The 22,950-nt window shown below is 42.4% G+C and overlaps 1 protein-coding gene across 2 annotated transcripts in view; it reads left to right on the forward strand.

Annotated features, from left to right (window-relative positions):
- XYLT1 (xylosyltransferase 1) overlaps positions 1-22,149 on the forward strand; it is a 183,692-nt gene extending 161,543 nt beyond the window's left edge. For both annotated transcript variants that reach the window (XM_039390223.1, XM_027743977.2), the window contains 3 exons: positions 565-760; positions 6,237-6,570; positions 14,209-22,149. In XM_039390223.1, the coding sequence (XP_039246157.1) occupies positions 565-760; positions 6,237-6,570; positions 14,209-14,531 (853 nt within the window). In that variant the 3' untranslated portion in view covers positions 14,532-22,149. The remainder of the gene's footprint in view (positions 1-564; positions 761-6,236; positions 6,571-14,208) is intronic.
- Positions 22,150-22,950: the final 801 nt, after the last annotated feature.

The following is a 22,950-nucleotide window of genomic DNA, read 5'->3' on the forward strand; positions in this document are numbered from 1 at the left end:
TGTCCTTGGCTGCAGTGCCACCCTAAAGAGCTGTGCCCTTGGGGAAGGGGTTTGGGAATGGAGGAGGCTCGGGGCTGATGCTCGGCCTTGCAGCATTCCGTGCTCTCCCACATGGGCAGGCACTGACCCTGCTGGGGCAGGAAAGTTGGCACCTGAAGCACAGGCACGTTGCTGGGGTATCCTTTATCCTACAGTTTATCCGAGCAAACAGTGCTGCACAGCCTGGTGATCTGTGTGTATCTCTGGGTGGCACTTTCTACCCAGAAGAGGTGCTTAGGGAGGGGAGTTCTCTGGCACACAGAGGGACCTCCTAAAGAGCTTAGAGCTGTGGATATGCTCTGAATGAGCATATATTCTTAGTAACATTTCTTTTACGTTTCGGGGTAATCGGAACTGCCTAAGAATATTTGATAATGAGTCATGAACACATTTGAAATCTCTTAATGTACAGTGGTGGATTTTCTAGTTAAAATGAATGCTTCTTAAGCCATTAGCTGCAAGTAAATGGAGATTTCATGTCTCTCTTGTGTAACTGATGAGTGATGTGCGTGTGCTGTTTTACAGATACTACCCCATGGGCCATCCAGTTTCCGTCCACCTTTACTTCCTTGCTGACCGTTTCCAAGGCTTCCTGATCAGGCACCATGCAACTAATTTGGCTGTCAGTAAACTAGAAACTTTGGAAACATGGGTGATGCCCAAGAAAGTCTTCAAGATCGCAAGTCCACCGAGTGATTTTGGAAGGTTGCAGTTCTCAGAGGTAAGTGTTTGTAGCCCCCCATGAGCCTCTGGCATCAAGAGATTGCATACCAATTCAGCAGCCTTTGGAAACTGTATTCCATGTAAATTTTAGGTGAGAGTGGCTGTCTAGCACAATGCACATCCTCTTCACAGGAGATACTGTTGCCAGGTCAGACCTGTGGTCAAGCCTCACTTCTTACCTTACTCAGAGTTTCCTCACTCCTTTCTGTTTTAAGAATAAATTGAAGGCCTTTGCTGTTGTAAAAAGGACTCTAACTTACTTAGAAGTTTTGCAACCATCATTTTTGTAAGTGCTGTGAAAAGAACCTGGGGAAAATGTCATGTTTCTGCAACTCCAGGTGTGAATGGTGATGTCTTTAAACGTTTCTCTCAAGATTATACTGAAAAAAAATCCATAAAATTAGTGATAGTCAGGTATCAATGCCACATGGGAGCAGAATATCGATGTTGTAAATTATCACAGCAGTGACTGAGATTTCCCCCAAATCCCTAGGTCATTTTTTCCTAGGAATTTTTCTCAGCATCTGACATAGAGTGTAAAAAATGTACCCTAAAATATATCAGGAAAGTTGACCACTAATAGAACCTGACATCTGTGTTCTGTTTTTAAGATACAACTGCCTGAGCAGTTAATTTCATGATTTTTCTTGTTAAGCCACAAATTTCAATTAAGGTATAAAATTGATTGAACAAATGTGTTCTAGTCATTATGGCTAAGTCCATAAATTACCATCTTCTTGGGCAATTAAGAAACGCCTAGGTGGGATTCAGTGTTTTGGTGTGCATGGCAAATCCATGACACTAATGTGCCATTAAAGAGATGGATGGAAAGTGTGCTTCATTTATCAATGTGTCTGATGGTAGGCTTGCCATTTCATGCAGTGATAAATGGTCATACAAGCCTTAATTCTTGTGATTTGTAGGAGTATTTCTGCTGTTTATTTAGTACTTTTAATCTCGCTTTCATCCTGATGCCTGCCCTGGGTCCTCTTTTAGAATGCAACGAGGCTGGCAGCAGAGACAGAGTTTTTTCTAACAGTATGATAGAACGGAATATATTGATCTTGGTATTCTGGAACTCAAAAATAATTAGAAAGAACACATCTGACTTCATTGCAGTTGTAGGGAGGAAGCTAACCTGAGACCAGAATTTACTCACTGGCCACTTGCCATGTCCCCCCTGGCCACAGGGCACCTTTTTTCCCTGAGACCAGTCCTGCAGCAAAGCATGAGCCTGCCTGACAGACATCCTGCAGCAGCAGTGCCCTGGGGCAGCCTCCCCTGGCATGGCCGTGCCCACAGCTCTGTGGGGCACGTCACCCTGCAGGGAGGATCCCTGGATCCCATGGGACTAAGGAGCTGCTCCTCACAGCCTCACAGACTGGTCTGTGAGCAGCCCCACAGGAACTGCTGCTGCAGGGAAGCCGTGTGAGTGCAAAGCATGGGAAGAATTTAATCACCGGTGAGCTTTTTTCAAGATAAGGAAATATTTTCTTCTGTTTGAAACTCACAAAAAGAGTTTTGGTGGCTGCTTACTTGTTTTCATTATATGTTCTCACCTAAACTCTTTAATTGTCCTCTCCTTTTATAGATGATTCATATTTTAAAAGACCGGGAGGTACAAAGTAAATCATTTAATCTTTTCTTAATTGTTTATTTTACTATCTGCCTTCCCTTGGCCTGCAGGGATCTCTGCCTCTGAGCCAAATTATTCTCTCAGTTACCCTGGTATAAATCCAGCATTAACTTCTTCAGCTTCAGTGTGGCTGGAAAGCTCTGATCTGCTACAGCTGATTAAAATACCACTGCTTTGTCAAAGTCCAGCGAGTGGAAAACAAACTTAGCAGTTTAGCTAAGATAGGAGGGCATTAGTGTTCACAGAAATGAGAATTAAGACTTGTGCTTATTGGGACATAGAACTGCTGGTTCTTCAACAACTTTCACTCCATGATCTGACAGGAATTTAAAAGCTGAATGGGGCTGTTTTATCTGGGAGCTTTCTTCCCTCTCCCAGCTCACACCAGTGGGGCCAGCAGGAAGAGCATAAATATGCTGCATTGAGTGTGCTCCCAAGTGTATTTGTGACCTTGATGCACAACTGAGATTGCAGCAGAGATGATGGGATCTCTCCAGTCAGTGCTTCCTGTCCTCTGCTCCTCTACTTTGCTTCTCAGACTTTGCCTCCCGAGGAGCAGATTTCACCACACACCATGGAGAGGCGAGTGGAAAGAAATGGGCCAGCTGGGCTGCCCCACGGCTGGTGGGGTTAATGACAGTGTTCTGCACTCAACTTTGGGCTCAGTAAAGTAAAATAAACTTAGAGGAAATCCAAGAGAGATGATTTCCAAGTGTGAAACTCCCACACCTCCTAAAATTGGCTTGTGCACAATGCACACAGTATGTGTCCTGCCAGCCTGGGTTCAGGCAACTTTTCCAAGGAGGGCAGGAGATTTATTTGCTGTGCAGAACCAAAAGTCTCAGTTCCCCATCTATCAGATGAACACTAAGTTCATTTCTGGTCTTGTTAAGACTTGTGATTCATCACAGAAAATAAAATAAACTAGGTGGCAGGCAATTAGTGTGTATTGTGTGAACCTAATGGTCCTGTTTGTGGTGAGCAATGAGGCACAACCCCATAATCAAGGCATAATTTATCTTGGGAAAATTTTATCTTGGGACCAAACAGATAGAAACAGAAGTTTTAAGCCAATGAGACATTTCCAGCTTTCCAAACATACCCTGTGCACAGTGCTTGCTCCTGAAACCCAAACTAATGGTGATTAAAATAGTGATGTGAAAAATGTCAGTTTCTGTGCCACATCCCTTCATAATTTATTAGATTTTCATTACTGCTCAATTCCATCCCATACTTTGTGTATTCCATTTGAAAGTGAAAGCCTACTAACAATGTTTTAAGGGGCTGTGAAAATTATTATAGGACTGTAGTATCTCTTGCCCTGTAAAATCAGACATCTCGATCCTGGGAACTCAGCTGTGTAAAGTTCAAGGGAAGAGGTATGAACCTCTAACCGGTGCTTTAAGTAAAATTCTCTATAAAATACTGTGCTTCTAAAAGCAGCTGTACTGCAAGCTGAGCAGCTTGGGAAAGTATGTCCCCAACTGGAAACTAGACATAAAGGGCAGATCCCGTGAGAAGATGTGTACAACTCCCTGCCTTTCCCTTCCCCGAGGTGCCTGTGGAGCCTTGGTGTGAGCCCTGGCTTTGGGGCACGTGGGGGTTTGGGGTGCCCGAGCGCCTTTTGTGTTGCCAAGTGTCCTTTTTGTTGCCCTGTGCCCTCCTTTTGGTTCTGTGCTGTTGTTTCATGGACCTGCACACCCTGACAGTGGTGTGACAGGCTCTCATGGGAGGCAATTGTCCTTTCCTTCTCTCTTCCCCAGCCCTTTGGCTGTAACTTTTGGTTTGCATTAGGGAGCCCAATACCACGCTTGCACAAAGCTTAGCAACCAGACAATGATTTTGTTATATTTTTTCCTCAAAAGCAACCTTAGCTCTTTTACAGAGCACTCTAATAAGTAAACCTTTGTGCACGTGAACACGTCTCAACATCTTTTGTGCAACCTGGTATTGAGCAGTGTCACCTGGAGGCTGGAGCAAGGGGACTGTAACTTTCTGATTTCTCTTCCCAGGGATGAAAGGCTAAAGAGAGGGGAAATAGTTGGATGTCAGGAATGAACGTTTAATTCTCGAGGATGAAGTAAGTTTTCTTCAAGGAGTTCTTCAGTAAGAAATATCGAAAGTAGTGGAAAGAGCTTCCTTACAGGCTTTTCTTTGCCCAGGAGGGTGTAGATTTGTTTCACGTTTTGTGGCTTTATTATTTCCAGGTCTCTTGAGCACCAGTAGGTGTGACATGGCTGCACTCAGTGAAGGCTGGCAGAGTAGATAATAAGATCTGGTCAGGAAATTTTCTTTCTCAACTTATTTCCATATATATTCAGTCAGTCTTGTCAGGAGAGTACGCACTGACAGCTCCTCGAGGCAGTCGATGCCTGGGTCTGATATCTGGGCTACGCTGTCTGGTTTGATTAGCTGGTGTGCTGGGTGAAATACCTCTGAAATACCAGAAATGCTGCGTTGATTGCAGAGTAGTGGAAGGCTCATTTTGTCTCATATTCTGCAGTGTCATAGTCCAGTAGGAAGAATTCATATGATGACAGATGGATTTAGGATGGTAGGGTTTTATTTTACTGACCTTGTAGCTTTTTGCTTTCAGTCCTCCTGTAATTTGTCTGCCCACCACAGGGATTTATTTAGAAGGGACTAGAGACTGGACAGTTTCCAGTACAGGTATCAGTAGTAATAGACGTCAGGTAATTGTTATGTTTTGGGGATTTGTGGGGATTTTGGCATTATACTGGAATCACTTATTCTCATGAAATGAGATGAAATCAAGAAGAAAAATCTCTGAAGCAAATGAGCTACACTTATTTCTTATGCTTTCAGGAAAGCAGGTTCTGACCATGCCCCTGTGAGGTGAAGCTTAGGGACAAGGACAGCTCTGTGTTGGTGGAATCTGCAATATGCACATATATTCTGAAAGTGGGGATCCCTCCTGGGTGTGCATGGATCTCTAGAGGCCACTTGAGAGAATCATGTGGTTTCTGTACAGGGAACAAATCAACTCTTCAGTCATCTACACTGTCTGGAGATTAAGGCAAAAGAAGACCTGAAGGACTATGAGGGGTTTAATGGCAGTAGCTTGTAAGTTTGTGTCGTCCCACAGGTTATGGGTGAACCACTGAAATTCATATAAAGAGCATTGAAATATGAAAGCTGCTAGGAAAAAGTCCATTAAATATTTACACTAGATTGTGAATCAGCTGGTTTACTGTTCCTTAGTGAATAAATAAAAAACAATGTCACTGTTATGACAGTAAGAAAAGAGATTACAAGAAATAACTTCCCACATCAGGCAGGCAGGGAGTGCAAGGAGACAGCATCTCATGGATGGATTGTAGTAAAGAACCTGATGTGACTTGTCCTAAAGTCAGCAGCAAAAGCTTCTTTCCTGGTCTTAGCAGTAGCTGGTTAGGTCTCTACTGCAGGTTCCATCTCTCATACATGTAGAACATTTTCATGACCCAGGAGATGATGGGTCAAATTTTTTTTCTGTGCATAGCCTGTGTTCGGTCACTAGGCTTGGTCCCTTATGGACTGCTTCTGTGGAAGGAAGAGGGAGCTGCTATAGCCTGTTATGTCACCCTTAAGATAAAGAAAACCTTTTTATCCATCAAAAGTGGACCAAAAAAGCAAGCCTCGCATTCGAGGTTGTCTCACAATTTGTGTACACACTGTACACAACATCTTAGGTCATGTTGCTGTCAGCTTTTATATGTATGTATAATTCATGCCATTAGAGAAACGTGATTTGTGTCTCTTGAGAGCCCTTATTTGACACAAGGGTCTGAGATGCTTACAGAGGTGATGCCAGCAGCAGTGTGTTCTTCCATTTCAGATTGGCACCGAATGGGACGCCAAGGAAAGGCTTTTCCGGAATTTTGGAGGACTCCTCGGGCCAACAGATGAGCCAGTGGGCATGCAGAAATGGGGAAAAGGCCCCAACGTGACTGTGACTGTCATCTGGGTGGATCCTATTAATGTAATTGCAGCAACATATGATATTCTTATTGAATCCAGTGCCGAGTTTACTCACTACAAACCACCTCTGAATTTGCCCCTGCGACCCGGTGTCTGGACAATAAAAATTCTACACCACTGGGTACAGGTAGCTGAAACCAAATTCCTTGTTACTCCTCTCACCTTCTCCAATCAGCAGCCTATCAAACAAGGTAAGTTTTATTATTTGCTATAGGAATAATACGGTTATTGGGTCTGTACTCACTGTAAATGCTGCTGTTAAAAATGAAGTAGCACTCTATTGGAAAAGGATATAAGAAAGGAATTTTATAGATACTAAATCAGAAGAAACTTCTGCACTAAGACAAGTAGAAGTGTCTATATCCAGTCTGTAAAACACAGCCACTTTGAACAAAAGACTATTTATATCTTTAAAATATGCACAGTTCAGAATCCAGAGAACTTCAGACTCTCAGTAATCTAACAGCTATTGTAAAAACCATCATTTAGAAACAGAAAGAAAAATTGACCTTTCTGTGCTACTTTTCATTCACATTTGCTCTTACAGAGTTACAGACGTTTAAACTGTTTTCATGACAAAGTTTGTGTGTTTAACAACGAAAGCATTAACACACAAAATGCTGAATTAGGCAAAATTACCCTAGGCCAGAGCTCACCTGGCATATTGTCAGGTCCAGGCATTCACTCTTGCCTGATACCTGCTCAGTACGTGCCAAGCAGTTGTTACAGAAATATCTATGGATACAGTCCTGGGTTCAGACCCACATTGACAAGTTTTAGAACGAAACCTTTTTTTTTCCCTGCCAGAGCAACCCTGAGCCATCCAAATCCAGAGGTTGTTTTGGGGCTGCCAGTGTCTGCAGGCTCCAGCAGGAGTTTGCATGGCACAGGCATCATCTGAGTGCCAGTCTGCAGCCAGTGTCCAGGGCACTGCTGGGAGAAGAGGGAATGTTTTACAGCCACACCTGTTATCTTATTCAGTAAGATCAAAACAAGCATGTTGCTCTGAATATCTTTACCATTCTTCTTAACGTGCACAAGTGCTTCCATCTGCCCAGTATTAATATTCATAACTTTAGACATCTTAAATTTGCTGGATACATGAATGATCCTATTAAGTTTTCAGAAGTTCTTCTTCCTGACAGGGCAGCAAATAAACTGAGTCAGGCATTTACCTTCCAGCATAACGTGCTGCTTCTGTAATGCAAACACCAACAGACAACTGCTGAGAGCTAATGCAGCCCTTATCTCACTCAACAGGAGCTTGATTCCACACAGTTCCCAGCAGAAGAGCAAACTTACTGATTTCTGCTTCTAACATTTGGTGGCATCGTTTCTTAAGCAGAAACTAAACCACCTCCAACCTGCTCTTGTTATTAGCTAGTAGGCAGTGATAAATTGTGAACAAACACCATGTGTAGAAGGAATACATTTTTAAAGTTTGAGGCAACCTGCTTCTAAATGCAGCTGTTACTGACTCGTCTCCTGGAAATTAATGAATTCCATGTTCTTTGGTAATTTAACGTCTAAGGCATAAATTGGACGGAAAACATGGCATGTAGCAAGTAACCTTGCTACTTTTGACTATAATGTGAGAGCCCCATGGGCAGGTAAAGGTGTCTCAGACACTATACCCACACTTTATGGTATAAAGGCAAAACTCCCTTTGGTCCAAACTCTGAGTCTGGAATAATTCCACTGAAGTGATGTAGTGATTCTGTATTGCCCGTTGATACACTGGGAGAAGATCTGGCTCGTATTTTTTGTTGAAGAGCCTTGTTCATTCATATGGTAACTAGAATATGCTACAGGAATGAAATATAAAGCTTGGGAACAATATTGTCTAGGAAAAAAGTCTCAGGAATGATTTGCTACTGATGATCTGATGTACAGTCTCTAGATGATAGAGGCATGGAGGTAGAGAAGAAAATTAATTACAGGGGCAGGTGGTGACAACTCCACTGTAGTTAGAATTGTATTTACAATGCAAATTCCTGTTGCTTGATTTTTAAGGCTTTCTGTCTCAGACACTACTGTGCTCTGTGCAGGCAATTGTCATTTAGCTTTGATTTCCAGCTTTTGTCAGTTTGTCACCACTTTATTATTTAAATACATTTTTCTTTGCCAAGTAAAGGCATTTTGAGAGTATGACAGAAGAATTAGAACTCCTAAAAGAACGATTTCTGTTACTGTAAACAATGAAAAAGCTGCCAGAAATCTTCTAAAACGAAGGAATAGTATTCTTGTCTTAACATTTAAAATAAAACATACATCAGACTTAGCAAGGAGTTGTCAGCAGAGGAGGGGAATATGTTTTAATGGAGATTTTAAAATTTTGTTCTTCCAACCATCCTCCCTCACCACCACCAACAATCCCCACCCTCTTCCCCATGGAAAAAAAAAAAGCCCTTGTCAGAAAGATTGCCCTGGAAAGTAATTTGCTACTCCAGAAGCTTTTTGAATGACTGATAGTTTTCATACCTCTTTGCATGTAATTTCCTCAATAATGATTTGGGCCCCTCTGTCTCATACACTCCAGATGTAGAAACTGGAACCCATGTACATAAAAATCTGTCCATGGTCTTGTGTGCAATTTTCTTGTGTCATTCTGAAAAGCATTTGCACAAATCTGGCAGCAGCCACTAAAATCTTATATCTTGAGAACAAGGACACAACAACAATCCCTGTATTTCCTAAATCAGTGCTCATCTACACATCACTTCAGCCCAGAGCACAACAAGGGAAAGTTGCTTTTGGTTTCCCAGTGTCATGAAGGGAAACACTTGCTCTTCTTTTGAATAATCAAAGTTCGTTCCTGTATCGTGACTCTCAAAATGCATTATTGCAACTCAAAAAAATGATCAAGGGACAGCTGCCAGCAAAGATGTTTTGTTTAGCAGTTTATAAAAGCAGCATATGCCACTAGTTTATTCCATTTTTCTATTTCTGTTTATTTATTAATTGTGGCCTAAATTCTGTGCATGCAAGTAAAACCACAGAAGGAAATCAGGAGCATGTGTTTTCTTTGATACTGTGTCCAAATGAGCATAACTGATAGAATGTAAATTGTTTTAAAAGCATAGATACATTGACCTTTTCAAAACCTGGATCTGAAGGAGATCGGATCTTACATGGAATTACTGAGGATGCTGTTTGGGGTATTTCTGCTGTAAATGAGGCTCCCAAAGCTATTTCAGTGGGAAATCTATAATCTAATGTTATTTATTCTTTCTTACTCCTCTTCCCCCTTCCAGTCATCCAAATCTGTGTCTATTTTCTCTACTCTGAGTTGTGTCACTGATCAGCAGATCCTCTGGCTCAGGAATGCCTTCAAGTATTGAAATTGGAGGAAGTTAAAAAAAAAAAAAAAAAGGAAATTAAGTGAATTTGTGAGATAAATCATTTGGAGATATCAGGTTCACTCACTCCACCAGAGTCCCCTTCCCTCTATGTCCTGCACAGACAGATTCCAGTTTATTCTTCTAAAAAATGATTTTGAGTTTCTCACCATATGGTCGAGTGTGTTAAAGCCAAGTACTCCATGCTTGTTTTAAGGACACGGGAGGGCTGCCAAGGACCAGCAGGATGCTTTAGGAATAATTGTGCCAAGACTAAGAGGGAATGGGATGTGGAGGAGACAAAACAGGGAGCAGATCAGTAGAAGATCACTAGCAGTGATGACAGACAGGAGTGGGGGACTCTTGCTGTCTGCTTTAGGCAGTCTGAATTTAAGCACAGTTTGCAGACTCGAGGCCAGATGTCCAGGTCCCCTGCACAGGGACTGCAGAGGCAGAGCCAAACAACAGGTATAATTCAGAGCATTTAGCCAGCAGTTCACAGACTATAATCCAAACTACCCAGCAGATTTCAAGTCTTAAGAAAACAGCAAATTCAGCAGAGGTTGGCTCTGCATCCCCATCATCCCACTTTTCCCCCTTCCCTGCTCTACAAAGGCCATGTAAAAGTCATGCCAAGTGTGATCTTACATGTCTCCTGGGGGCACAGGGAGGGGCAGAGAAAAAGGCAAAGCAATTTCATTTTTAAATTGGAGTTTATATTCATGGTAAAGTTTCCACAGCGCTCTCCCAGCTGGAGCGCCGATAATGAGTTGTCATACGTTTAATGGATAGTGCCTGCTCCATTAAAGCCAAATAGGTTATGGTGAGCCAGGGGGCAGGTTCACTTCTGAGGCAGAAAAATCCCCAAAACCTCAAGATGATAGTAAACTCCAGATTGAAAATAAATAAATAAATGAATACATAAACCCCTTCTTCCTTCAAGCAAGGAGGGCAGTGAAGAAGAGCAACCTCCTTCTTTACCTTAAGAGAGACCTTTCCTGCTCAGTTCCCAGCTTGATGGCATGTCCTGGACGTGGAGCTGCTGATCTCTGCTGCTCCCAGGGAGCCTGAAACACCAGTGCCTTGTCCCTGTGCCTCCAAACTGCAGCCAGCCCTTTCAAAGCCTGACAGCATTAGCAGACACAGGCGATGCACACAGGCACCTCAATGGCCTTTTAACCTAATCCATATTTATAGATCATCTCAATTAGTATATACTGGGAAACCTTTGTTTTGCCCTTGGTTGTTTGCAGTGGCTCAATCAATTCTAATTGCATCTATACGGACTATAAAGTGGGTGGCAACTTGTGTCAGAACTGCTGTGATTTCTTTAAATTAACCAGAGGTAACATGACATGTTCTTGATAAATGCAGTAATAGCAGCAGGCAGGCACATGACTGCAGAAGAGCAGACCTGCCCTGGAATCATCATTCCAAGAAAAACCCTGAAGATAGGGATTTGCTTCGAAATTTAGTTCAGATCCAGCCGACAAGGAGTCGATTAGCTCCACAATGAGCAAATGCAGCACTGTCTTGTTTGCTGCAAGAGAAAACAAACAAAATGTCAATAAAAAATTACCTCTTTGCCAGAGGGTTTCAGCACAATTCAAGTAAAGAAATAAAGCTGTACGTTCTGTGTTGCTTTAAAAAACCCACAGGTCTAGCACCCTAATGTGTACCAAGGTAACCACATTTTTCATTCCTTAGCCCACTCTCTGTCTGAACTCATTTGCTTTTTCTGCAAAATGAAGAACAAACCCACACAAAAATTCTGAAATCCCAGCCTGTGCGGCTGGCTATGGTTTAGTTCAAAGAAGTTATACCAAGAAAAGTCAGTTGAGAAATGTGCCCTCCCAGAGTAAAGAGCAAATAAAAACGGAGGACAGAAATAACCACGTTTTTTAAAGCTATATTTTAGAGCCAGTGGAATATATTTTGCATTGATGCATATCCTCCTGAAGTCAAAGGGCTGCTTGGATGTGCTTGCTGGCAAAAAAGTCTGGCTTAATGTCTGCAGTTCAGCTAATTTTGAATTGTTTGCTCTAACCATACAGATTTAAATGTCTAAACGCACCTCTCATAGAAGCAAGCCTTATGTTCTTCATTATTTTTTCCCAAGCTCTTGCTCATGACACTTGACTGAAGTGTCAGTGCATTAACAGCACACCCAGTGGCTCCAGCCTCCTTTTTACAGCATTTCAGGGCTTGGGAGCCACACTGTCCCTGTCCTGTACCAGCCCAGTAAGTTACAGTCATGGTTCTGTCTCTGTTGTTTTTCCTTTAATGCACAGAGGAACAGCACATATCTCCTATCACTTGGATGAGCAGCATCCTCTTTGCTTTCTCCTATGAACTGTTCAACAAAGACCTAGAGGCTCCAGGAGAGGGTTCTGGGTCAAATCCTCATCATTTCCTGTTGATGAGTGTATGTAACTCTGCACTCAGGTTGCTGTTGCCCAACTTTTCCTTTCTAGGACGTGCTGACACCCAGGCTGGGGTGACATTCTGCTGTGGGGCCAGACAATCCCCCACCAGTACCAGGTCAGGGTTCATCAGAGCACATTTAACTGTGGGCAGTGGAAGCCCTTAACACAACGTGTGCTGCATGGCCAAGCACTGGGTCCTGTGGTTTCTTTAGTTTTCATTCCTTCCAGTCCTGATAATCCACCAAGTCCTGAGGCCTGGGACAAGTGCAAGGCTGAGCCAGACAGAAGAGCAAGTTCCATTTCATCCTGTTTCATGTCTGAATAAAGATCTCTCTTGTTCCATGCACTAAACACATGCACAACAGGCTTTGATTCAACAAGCTCAATGAATTGCCTGTTTCAATCAGATGATCCTGCTAGTAATGCCAACTCTTATTTATTTGGGGATTTTTCCTCAGAGTGTTCCTATTTAATTAATATGTTGACAAACAGTCTTCCATATTTAATTGCTTCCAAAGAAGGAAATTTAATCATGTATATTTGTTCTGTTTCTTAAACTGCAGTGCTCTGGCAGAACACACTCCTGACACATGTGCGTGGAACTAATTCATTTTGACTAGAGGTTATTGTGGATATCTACCTTTTAAAATAAAAAGAGGAGGTTAGATGGATGCAGGAACAGTTAAGTGATGTATAATGGTGATGTGGATGTGCTGAACAAGTTTAATTGGGGATTTGCAGTAATGGAATTGAACAGTATTTGACATTAAAGACTTTGCAAATGTAACAGCAAAGCTCCAATTAAACGTCCCTTTTTCCCTCTGAATAAATATACGGATTTATTGCCAGCACCTGAGATACTGTCCTCTGCATAGAAGAAAGGACTCAGTGTCAGGCTGCAGTGCAAGCAGCAAGGACATGTGGAAGGAACTGTAGCCGTGAATTTGTAATTCCTGGCCTCCGACGCTCGCTGTGCACGGTGGCTTTCCTCGCCTGGAGCGCCCTGAATGGGCCCATTTTCTGTTCTAGACAGTGTGTCTGTTGGCAGAGCTAAACATATCCTCTGTGCTGCCAGAGTGAGGATGCTGGGGAAGGCAGCTGAGAACAGGAAGAGATGGTTGGAAATTTGCTCCCAAGAGGCACTCGGTGAACATTTTTGGAGGTTCCCATTCTGATTTTATGTGCAGCACCTCAGTGCAGTCACAGACCTTCAGAAGTCAGACAACTTTAGACACAGGCAGCCTGACCCACAGTGTCCAGTTTAGGTCTTTGAGAGCATTGTCACAGCCTGACATTGATTTTTACTGCAATATTGCAGATTTGGGATATTGTACTGCATTTTGCCGAGACAGAAGACTTACTGTAAGGAAAGCAACCACAATGCAAAGAAAAGTGTCATTAGGGAATAGTTGTGATCTACTGTTCAGCCCAAGTGCTTGAAATATAATTGTCATGAGAGAATTCTTTCCCAGGGAGACTGGAGCTCTTCCAGGAATGATATTGGGGCTACATGTATTTCATTATGGTTCTGGTCTGTCCAAGGCCATGGTGTTGCCAGGAATGGCAGATAGAGCTAAGAAATGCTGTGACTTTTCCACAACCGGTCAAGGTTCATCTGTTTAGGGGAGAAAAAAACCACAAAACAGTCTGAGATCTTGGCTCTTCCTCCTAGACAAATCAATGATAGCACTTGAAGGTCTGACAGGGGTTGGCAGCCTTTCACACCAAGCATCCTTGCACTGTTTCCTCATTTCAAAGTGCAGCCATGGCTGGGTGTTCTACAGCTCTGAGGATGCTGGTTGTACGTGTTGATGAAAAGGGCGATGCTGCTTTCAGGCTCAGAGCTCCCCCTGCTAAGGCAGTGCTCTCAGGGTGAGCATCACAGCGAGCAGAGCTTACAGTGCTGAGCACAGCTAGTCATCCCTAGGACACAGCATGTCCTCAGTGCTGGGGAGATGAACCACAGTGCACCACTAACCTTAGTCTTTTTGTTTACTGTACCCTTAGATCCTTAATGTTGGGTTTTTTTATGCACTAACTTTTGGGTTTATTTCTGCATTTCCAGAGGAAGCCATGAAGTATCACAGTGGGCCTCCAAAGAACGCGTACATGGAGCAGAGCTTCCAGGGCTTGAACCCCGTCCTGAACATCCCCATCAGCGCCGCCCGCGTGGACCAGGCCAAGAGGAACGCGGGGCTGGTGGGCGCCCGGCTGGAGGCCTGGGTGGACTCTCTGGTGGGCAGCGTCTGGTCAGCCGTGGACATCTGCAGCGTCGGCCCCACCGCCTGCCCGGTCATGCAGGGCTGTGCCCAGACAGCCTGGAGCTCCCTGAGCCCAGACCCCAAATCTGAGCTGGGCCCCGTCAAACCCGACGGCCGCCTGAGGTAGCATCCGGCACGCCCTGCTCCGGCATAGGGTTTTAAAAGGGAATTTAACCTTGCTTCTCTGTGAATCTCACACCAGATTTCAGAAACCTAAGGGAATGTTATTTTTTTTTTTGTTACCTATTGCAATATATAATTCACTTAAAAAAAAATTAAAAAAAAAAAAAAAGAATTTCAGACAAGGCCTTTGGCACTGCCCTCTCCATCAGCTCTGTTGAGAGCAGCTTCACGTGTCCCACAGCCTGTGCTGTCCCATGGGGACCCGGCTGTACCACGTGCTGCTGCACCCACTGTCTTGTGGGTTTGGAAACAGTAGTGCCAAGCCATGGAGACGGCAGTGAAGGAGCAGCTGCTAAAAGTGTTTTTTAAAAATAAATTTGTCTGTACCTCTGCTATTTCATAGGCTTTCATTGTTTTGCTACCATGAATAAATCACAGCAAAATTCCCAGAGGTCGGTTACTGCAGGCTGGAGCCTGTATGGCCCCATGACCTCACAGAACGTGAAATAATTACGGTACACCATCCCTCTGGTTTTAATAACACAAAGTAATTCTGGACTCAGCTGATGTCTGTTACCCTAGTTAGAAAAAAACAAGCAAAAGGAGAAACTTTCAGAGATTTTTTAGACTAATTTCACTAACAACTCTAAATGGAATCAGTGTTTTACTGTATTAGTCTTTTATGTCTCATGCAGTCAGGTTCAGGGTCAGCGTAGTAAGAGTATTTATTAAAGAAAAAAGAAGTATTTTGAATTTCAGCCTTTTCAAATCTGCAGGTATTTTCTGAGCCCACCTGAGCATTTTCACAGACTGCCAGTACAGCAGGTGTGCATGTGTAGGTTGGGGTGGGTTGTGATGTGTCTGCACACATCCTTTGCTGATTTTGCTCATGAGCTGAGCTGAGTTTTTTCTCAGGCGATGGAGTTGCACAGAACCAGTGAAATGATCAAATTGGGACCTAAATCTGCAACAACAGGTTTCTTCCCTAATTTGAGTAGTGGCTAGTAAGTCTTAACACTAATTCCCTCCCTTGATCTCAGATCTCCATCTCTTTGTGAAGAAGGATCCTTCTAGGCTTGTGCAGGGCGTCTGGAAGGCTGTGCAGGACGTGGGTCCCTGCCCAAAGCCAGGAGCTGAACAGAAAGGAGAGCAATGCCATGTTTCTCTCTGCTTTTACTTTATTCTGTCAGTCTACCCTTGCCTGTCTTCAAAATTCCTAGCAAGCTGCATCCTGTTTTAAATAGGCATGTTTTGCATCATTTTATCCTGCATTTTCTATAGTAGGAAAAAATTAATTTACGTTCCAAGAACTTTTTCAAATACAGGTTTTGTATGCAAATTCATCTCCAACTAATGCATTTTACCTTAGCAAAAACATGCACTTTGTTGTTGTTGCTGTGGTAATAATCTCTTATTAGCAACAGAGCCCAAAAAGGCCATTAGAAGAAGCTATTGGGTAATTAGGAAAGAAGTCTTGTTGCTCTAACAGAATGTCTGTTCACCTTTCTGTGTGCATGGCTAACTTTCTGCTGAGAGTTAAGTGTGCACATCAGGAGGGAAACAGACCCTTAAATCATTCCATAATCAAATCTCACAGGAAGGTTGAATTCCCTTTTAAACAACAATTGCAGTATGACTGTAACACACAGATCCCAGTGACTTGTAGAATCTCTCTGTCATATTGGTTTAAAGCTACTTGCAGTTTGCTTTGGACTTGAAATTGTGGTGTCAGCTGTGCTGGCATTAAGGCAGAGCATTGAAATGTTTATCTGGCACAAAAATGGATGCATAGAAGGAACAATTTAGGTATTTATTATTTATGTTTTAGTCAATGACTAATTAGTAGGTGCTGCCTTTGCAGCTTGAAGATTATGTTATTTTACTAACTGAAGCTGCCTTTATTAAGAAAAGGCCTTCCTCCCCTCACACCTCCCTTTCTTTTTTTGTCTTGATTTTGACAGTCATGAGCCGTAGTTTTAGGGAAGTTTGTAGCAATGAGAACTGGTTGAAATATTTCAGTCAAGATAATGCTCCAGCTTTTCAACCAGCTCTAGAGGAAAGCGTGTTTGAAACCAGGGTTGCCAACAGGTTTATGTAATAGAATCACAGTGTTATTTCCTATTCAGTAGGGGGTTTTAACAGTGCTTGTTTTTAATCTAACATTCCTTTGTGAAGTTCATCTTTTCTGGGGACCTCCAATCCTCACTGTGAAATCCAGGGCTTTAGTCACACTGATGCAACGGCAACTGCACGGTCCAAGCCCTGCAGATTAAATGAAGAACGTCATATTTAGGGCACACAATAAAATGCATTAACAAGCCCAGGCAGTACTTGTTCTCAATAAGGCTACCAGGGTAGTCACAAAATCTTCAGTCTGTCTTGCACATAAGCATATGTGTAGGGTGCACCCACGCGCACGCAGATAACTTCAGTTTTTAATTTTGATACTTATTTTTATTCTTAAGCAGGAACGTTTTCAAGTGCTTTGTTGGTAAGTTTTCGTTACTAACTAGACCAAGCAGAAGATGACAACGTCTTCTGTGGTTAGGAAAAAAAATCTGCCATTTTTATCGTTTAAAATATAAGGTGCAAATTATTTTGTTTTAGTACAAAGAAAAGGGAAAGAAAATAAATGGTTGCTGATATATCCATTTGCATTACATGCTAGGTTTAAAATATCTCAAAGCAAAATTTCTATTAGTTTATTTTCTGAAAGGAAAAAAGCATCTACACAGTGAAGTTTTGTAGCAAGCTGGCAATCCAGTGCTGCTGTTAAAACATGGGATGCAGAGCTGAAGGGGCTGACCCTGCAGTCCTTTCTCAGGCAAAACTTCCACAGAGTGCTAATGCTGAGTGAGGGCTTCAGAGTCAAATCCAGCATACATAAAAGGTGTGACAGTATGCTAGGGTTAAATTGCTGTCTCTGTTTGAAGTCATGAAAGGATAAGCTGCCATTTTTGGCAAATCTTCTGGGGGCAGTGTAAAATTCTGGACCTAAATAACCACCTCTACTATAGCTATTAATGTGCAGACATGGATCCACAAGTTATATATAGTACTCTGTGTCTGCATTACAAAGTCCTGTAGTTGTGAATGAAAACCATGTAAAGCCAGACTCTGCAGCAGGGATCAGTGGTAGGTAGCACTGCTAAGACCAACGTCCTGCTTAGTGGTTTTTCTGGCTTGAAACGGCAGCACTGGGAACCCGTGATGAACATTGTTGAATGTCAGAAGAGAATAACTTCACAGATCTTACATTTGGTGAAAAGGAGAATTCAGAGCAGGGACCCACAGTTTGTATTAAAAAAAAAAGCAAGTTATCCATCTTCATCTGAATGTGCAGGTGTTATTTTCCAATCACACTGGCCAGTCCTGGCCAAACGGGACTCCAGCTGAAAGCCAGGTTTGATCAAAATTCCTTTCAATGGGAGAGGGTTATATTTCCATAGGCACACATTTGTCCTCTGTGTGTAATGCTTTCCTTGTTTAAATTCCCTGCCCATTCTGCACAACAGCCATGTAACACTCCTGTGATCAATCTGTATTACACAGAAAGGGAATGTGGCAAAATGCAGAACATCTACATATGTGATTTAATGAATTATGTCCAAAGTCAGTCTTAGCATTATGCAAACCTGTTTATATGGTAATGTTAAACCCCGAGGCTAAATGAAATAGCTCAAATGACAGTTTATTTTCAGATTTGTCCAATTCTTTCTTTGATGACATTTGGACATTGAGTAGTAATATTTGCATTTTCATTTCCTGATATTCAAGGGGGGTTTTTTTAGAATTGAAATTATGTCTTCATTTTTTTGTGCTCTTGGCAAGCAGAGAATTTTAACAATTCCTTCACGATAGCAAGTGTTATACAAGAAAGTCCCTCTGTATCTCTTGTTAAGCCTTCGTTTTTGCTAAGCCTAGAGATACAGGAATGTGCGTTCGTGTATTACAAATTGACTTTCCTGGGTATTGGCTTCAGTGCACAATGCCTGTACAGTTGTTTAACAGTGTATTAACAGTGATCCTGCAGCACCTTCAGAAGGACCAACTAATGGGCATTCACTTTCTCTCCATCTCCTGTAGCACTAATTGCAATGCTAATGAAGCCTTCATCACTCTTAGCTACCATTACAGTGAGCAGAGTTGTGAAGTCAGTGAATCAGAGCTGGGATAGTCTAAACCTGGCCAAAGGGAGAGATGATGGGTAAAGAAGATGCTTAAACTTAGCAAAACTTCAACAAAATTGTGCTGCAACAAAACTTTGAACAAACTGGGCTCCTTCTGCACAGCAAGGCTGAGAACCACTGATACCCTGAGATCTCAGCTTTGACTTTCCAGATAAAAAGAAAACAAGATCCAGATCTTTCTTGTGGCCAGGCAATGAGGACCAGCTTTCTGTTGATTTCTCTCATTCTCTTTCATCCCAGCTGTCAGAGAACTGCCAGCTTGCCGCTGGCTACCACGCCCTCCTTGTTGTCTTCCCAGATCCCAAAGCTTCAGGAGTTGGCCACGTGAAATCTTGGCCAACTCCACCACTTTCCACTGAGCAGGAAGTTTTATACTTGTGTGAGCCAAATCCCTTCGGCTTCTTAGAAAACCCTTGCTGCAGACCAGAACAGTTGGCTTTTCAGAGCAGCCTTCAGTCCATTCAGTACTTGCACACAGGAGGGAGTTGGTGAAGGCCAGCAGTTACCTTTTCCTGATTTTCAGGCATTGGGTATCTGATATATGTAATAGGAGACTTGGTTATTTCAGGAACAGAGTAAGATTGACCTGGTAGGAAGTGGCTGGCGGCATTTCCCACTGGCCTTTGCTTCAATCTGGTGAAAAGATAATGATCCATAGGTGTTTATTTCTGTCATTCAAGACCTCCAATATAGTCTTAAGGACTTGTAGGACATTACCTGAAGCCCATATTAAATGGCAATTGAAAACATTGTGTAAAAAAGCCTTTCCAAACCAAACCCTCAGGCTTCTGCCAAGACAGCTCCGGGGGTGACACCGGGTAGGGAGCAATGCAGCGTTAGAGGGGACAGAGCACTGCCCTTCCAGGGGCCAGCAGGACTTCCTGAGAGCAGGAATACCTGCTGCAAAGCCCTGCTGAGGGCAACTGCTGCTACAGCCAGGCACAGAGGAGCCAAAAAAAAAATGTGAATTAGGGTTAAGGGCAGCAAGGAAGAATTTGTAGGGCAACACCTATTTCCCTGCAGACTCTTCAAGAGCGAGCAAACACTCTGATTTTTAATTCCCTTCGAAGGTCTACTGAAGAGGAGATTGGCCTTCAAAACCTTCACCACCATCGTCATAGTAAGGGAAAGAAGAATCAGACTGAGAGCATTTAAAATTGAGGTAACAAAGTCTTACAGCCCATGTTACCCAGGACCACGGCGGCAGCATTAGGGTGTCTCAGTTAAGTGGTGTTGGCACTAGTTAATCCTCACAATGTGACACTGCAGGTACCATGTTGATTCTGTTCCTTTCTACTGACAGTGGTGTGTTCATCACTCTGCTCTTTGCTTCTGCCTTGGTTACCTTCTTTTGCTCATGGGTGCTATCACAGCTGCTACCTCACTGTGTCTGCAAACACGTTTACCTGAGAACAACAAAAAAAGGTACCAGAAATCTCCTTGAACTGAATGTACAATCTATGCAAAATTCTCTTTCTACTTTGTTAAAACCTAGAAGTATTACTTGTAACCTTGCCAAATAAACAGCAAGATACTGTACAGGTGCCTCTGATAACAGAGTGACAATTCTAGGCGCGGTTCATTGCGCTGCATTTGTATATTGTAATGACTCAGCTTGTCTTTGGTTCTGTTGTAATTAGCACCCTCGACTGAGAAGACAGCACTCTTGCTAGGGGAGCACCTTCAGTTTGCTGGGAATATTCTGGAGGAAGATGTCTATAGCATTTCATTTTATTTTCCTGCTTAGATCCAAAAAAAAGGCACAGACCTGCTGGCCAAAACTAGGATGTTGTTTCAGCTTTTCCGTGGGTGAATCCTATCGGCTTTGGATCGCTCGGTGTCTGTTCCCATTGTGGCATCCAGTGTGTTGCCCCTTAAAGAAAGCCTTACTTTCATCCTTTCTAAATGTGGCCTTAAACTGTGTTAGGAACTTCGGTGTTGTCTGTGTCTTGCTCACTTTCTCTGTTTGTTGTGGAATGAATAAAAGGCACCTTGAGATTTCTATTACAGCTCAGTTGTGTTGCTGTCAGCTTACACTTCACAAATACAATAGAAATTGCTTACAAATGCAGTCTTTAAAGGAAGAAAACGACCTTCCCTTTGGGCAAAAGGAAGGCTCAGACGTTCATATAAACCTTAGGAAATTATGAACTCTTGTCTTTTGCAACTCACTGTAGATAAGGAAGGGTGGTTTAATTACCTACGAAGAACAAACTTAATAACTTTTAATTTATCTTCAGACTACAACAGGACAGACTGCTCTCAGATGCACAAGACAAATTGTGCAGTAATTTCACTCATTTTAACACAATGTAGTAACATTCCTCTCAGATTTGTACTGGTAGCTGGGAGAAGAAATATCCTCTTAATGCTATGGTCTTAAAACCTGAAGAATGTCACCACATGGGCCAGATTTGGAGTGGTGGTTGGGAATCTAACAGTACACTTCGATCCTAGTGGAGTCTGGTTGTATCATCTGAGTCATAAATGCAGTTCCAAAAATCTGGCTTTTGGAGCTTCATCCAAAGGTTGTCAAAGTCAGCAGAAACCAATGACTTCTCCTAAGGCTGGTGTATGTTGGGTTTCTTTAATACTTTTCTCCATGAGAACTGTCGTCTTTCAGTAGCACCAATATTCCCGGCAGGCTGCAGGGCTTTTAGGAATCCCAAATCCTATCCTGTTTTGGTATTCAGATGCAGATACAACCCAAAGGCAACTGCAAAGGGTTTACATGGAAAACAAGAATTTGTGGAACAAAAATAATTAATTCAATGTAATGAAATTATTTTTCTGACTTTGTCCTTTTGGTTCTGTTTTGGGTTGATTGGATTTTTCTATTGCCTAACATAGTCCATAATAAGTTATTTCTATTCTGTCATTTTCAAAGACTGGTGGTAATATAGTTTTAAGAAATAACTATTTTGTTATAGATCATAATATGCATAAAATTGTACAGAAATATTTTGTAATCTATTGAATAAGAAAAAAGAAAACCATGTATATACAGGAAAGTTTAAAAAAAAAATTGGAAATTCAAATGGAACACACTGAAAGATGTAGATATTTTGCTATTTATTTAAAGGAGTATTTTATGAGATATTGAAATGTCTTAAATTGACCAGTAATCAAAGTTCAAAGTCAGAATGCTTTTCTTGTAGTAGAATGTGATTTTCAGCAATTATTGCACTACCCGTTTTTGCACCCTTTTGTCTTTCATTTAGCAGAAACAATGTGCCTTAGCTGTATTCTTTGTCAATGGGAGTTTGGTTGTTTGTCCGACAAAGCACATTTTTTTGCAGAAAAAGAAATGGATGTATGAAATACTGTATTATACCAAAAACACTGCAGTGTATATAAATGCTTTCTGTCATACTGTGTTTTCAGATGCAGAGTTTTAAAATAAAAAAAATTTTAAAAAGGCTGTCTTCAGGAGCACATGTGCACCTTGTGTTATTTTCAACTCCACCAGTGTGTGTCTTATTTGAAAGAACTTTGCTGCTTGGTAATTTTTAGGAGGAAAAATGGGCCCAAGCACTTCCAACCTGTGATTCCAGGGCTGCTGTCCAGTCAGTCATTTCTCAGGCTCCATTTCCCAGCCGTAGCAATTAACAGGGGAAGCATCCATGGATGCCTTTTGGGAATCAGTTCCGTTGGTCAGAGGATGGCTCACAGGCAGGCAGAGCTGCAGCCTGACCTGGGGTGCTGCCTCCAGTGCAGGGTTGGAAGGTGGTTGAACTTCATGGGGCTCCCAGCACTGCCTGCACTGTGGCATCCAGAGACACATCTAAGTTTTTTCGGCCAAGTTTTCCTTGTTTTCAAACCCAGATGTCTGGTTTTTTAGCCAGAATGTCCCTGCTTTTTCCAGTGATGTCAAGGAATGGTAGGCAGAGGGTCAGAAGGGATTAACAAGGAGCTTGACTGAAGTCTCGTCTCTGAAGGCCATCAGCTATGAAAAGTGTTGGAGCAGTTTCTTCCATGGATCTCTAAAGGGCACATCATCCAAAGAGAAAGGACTCTGTCATGGGCTTAGAAATATCCAGCTGGGTGCAGAAATACGAATTAATGTAAAGGCTGGCTGGTTACAAGAGCAGCAAAATATGTGTCCTTTGCCTTAAGTGCAAGGATGAGCTCAGAAAGACACATTTCTTCATAGTACCCTGGTGGGTTATGGACCCAAACCAACCTGATGTTCACCCAGCATGAGCACTTAAATTTATTTTCATACCCATGGTC

This window comes from Pipra filicauda, unplaced genomic scaffold, assembly GCF_003945595.2.
Source record: "Pipra filicauda isolate LSUMZ 115617 unplaced genomic scaffold, ASM394559v2 scaffold127_size2900866_pilon, whole genome shotgun sequence".
NCBI lineage: Eukaryota > Metazoa > Chordata > Aves > Passeriformes > Pipridae > Pipra > Pipra filicauda.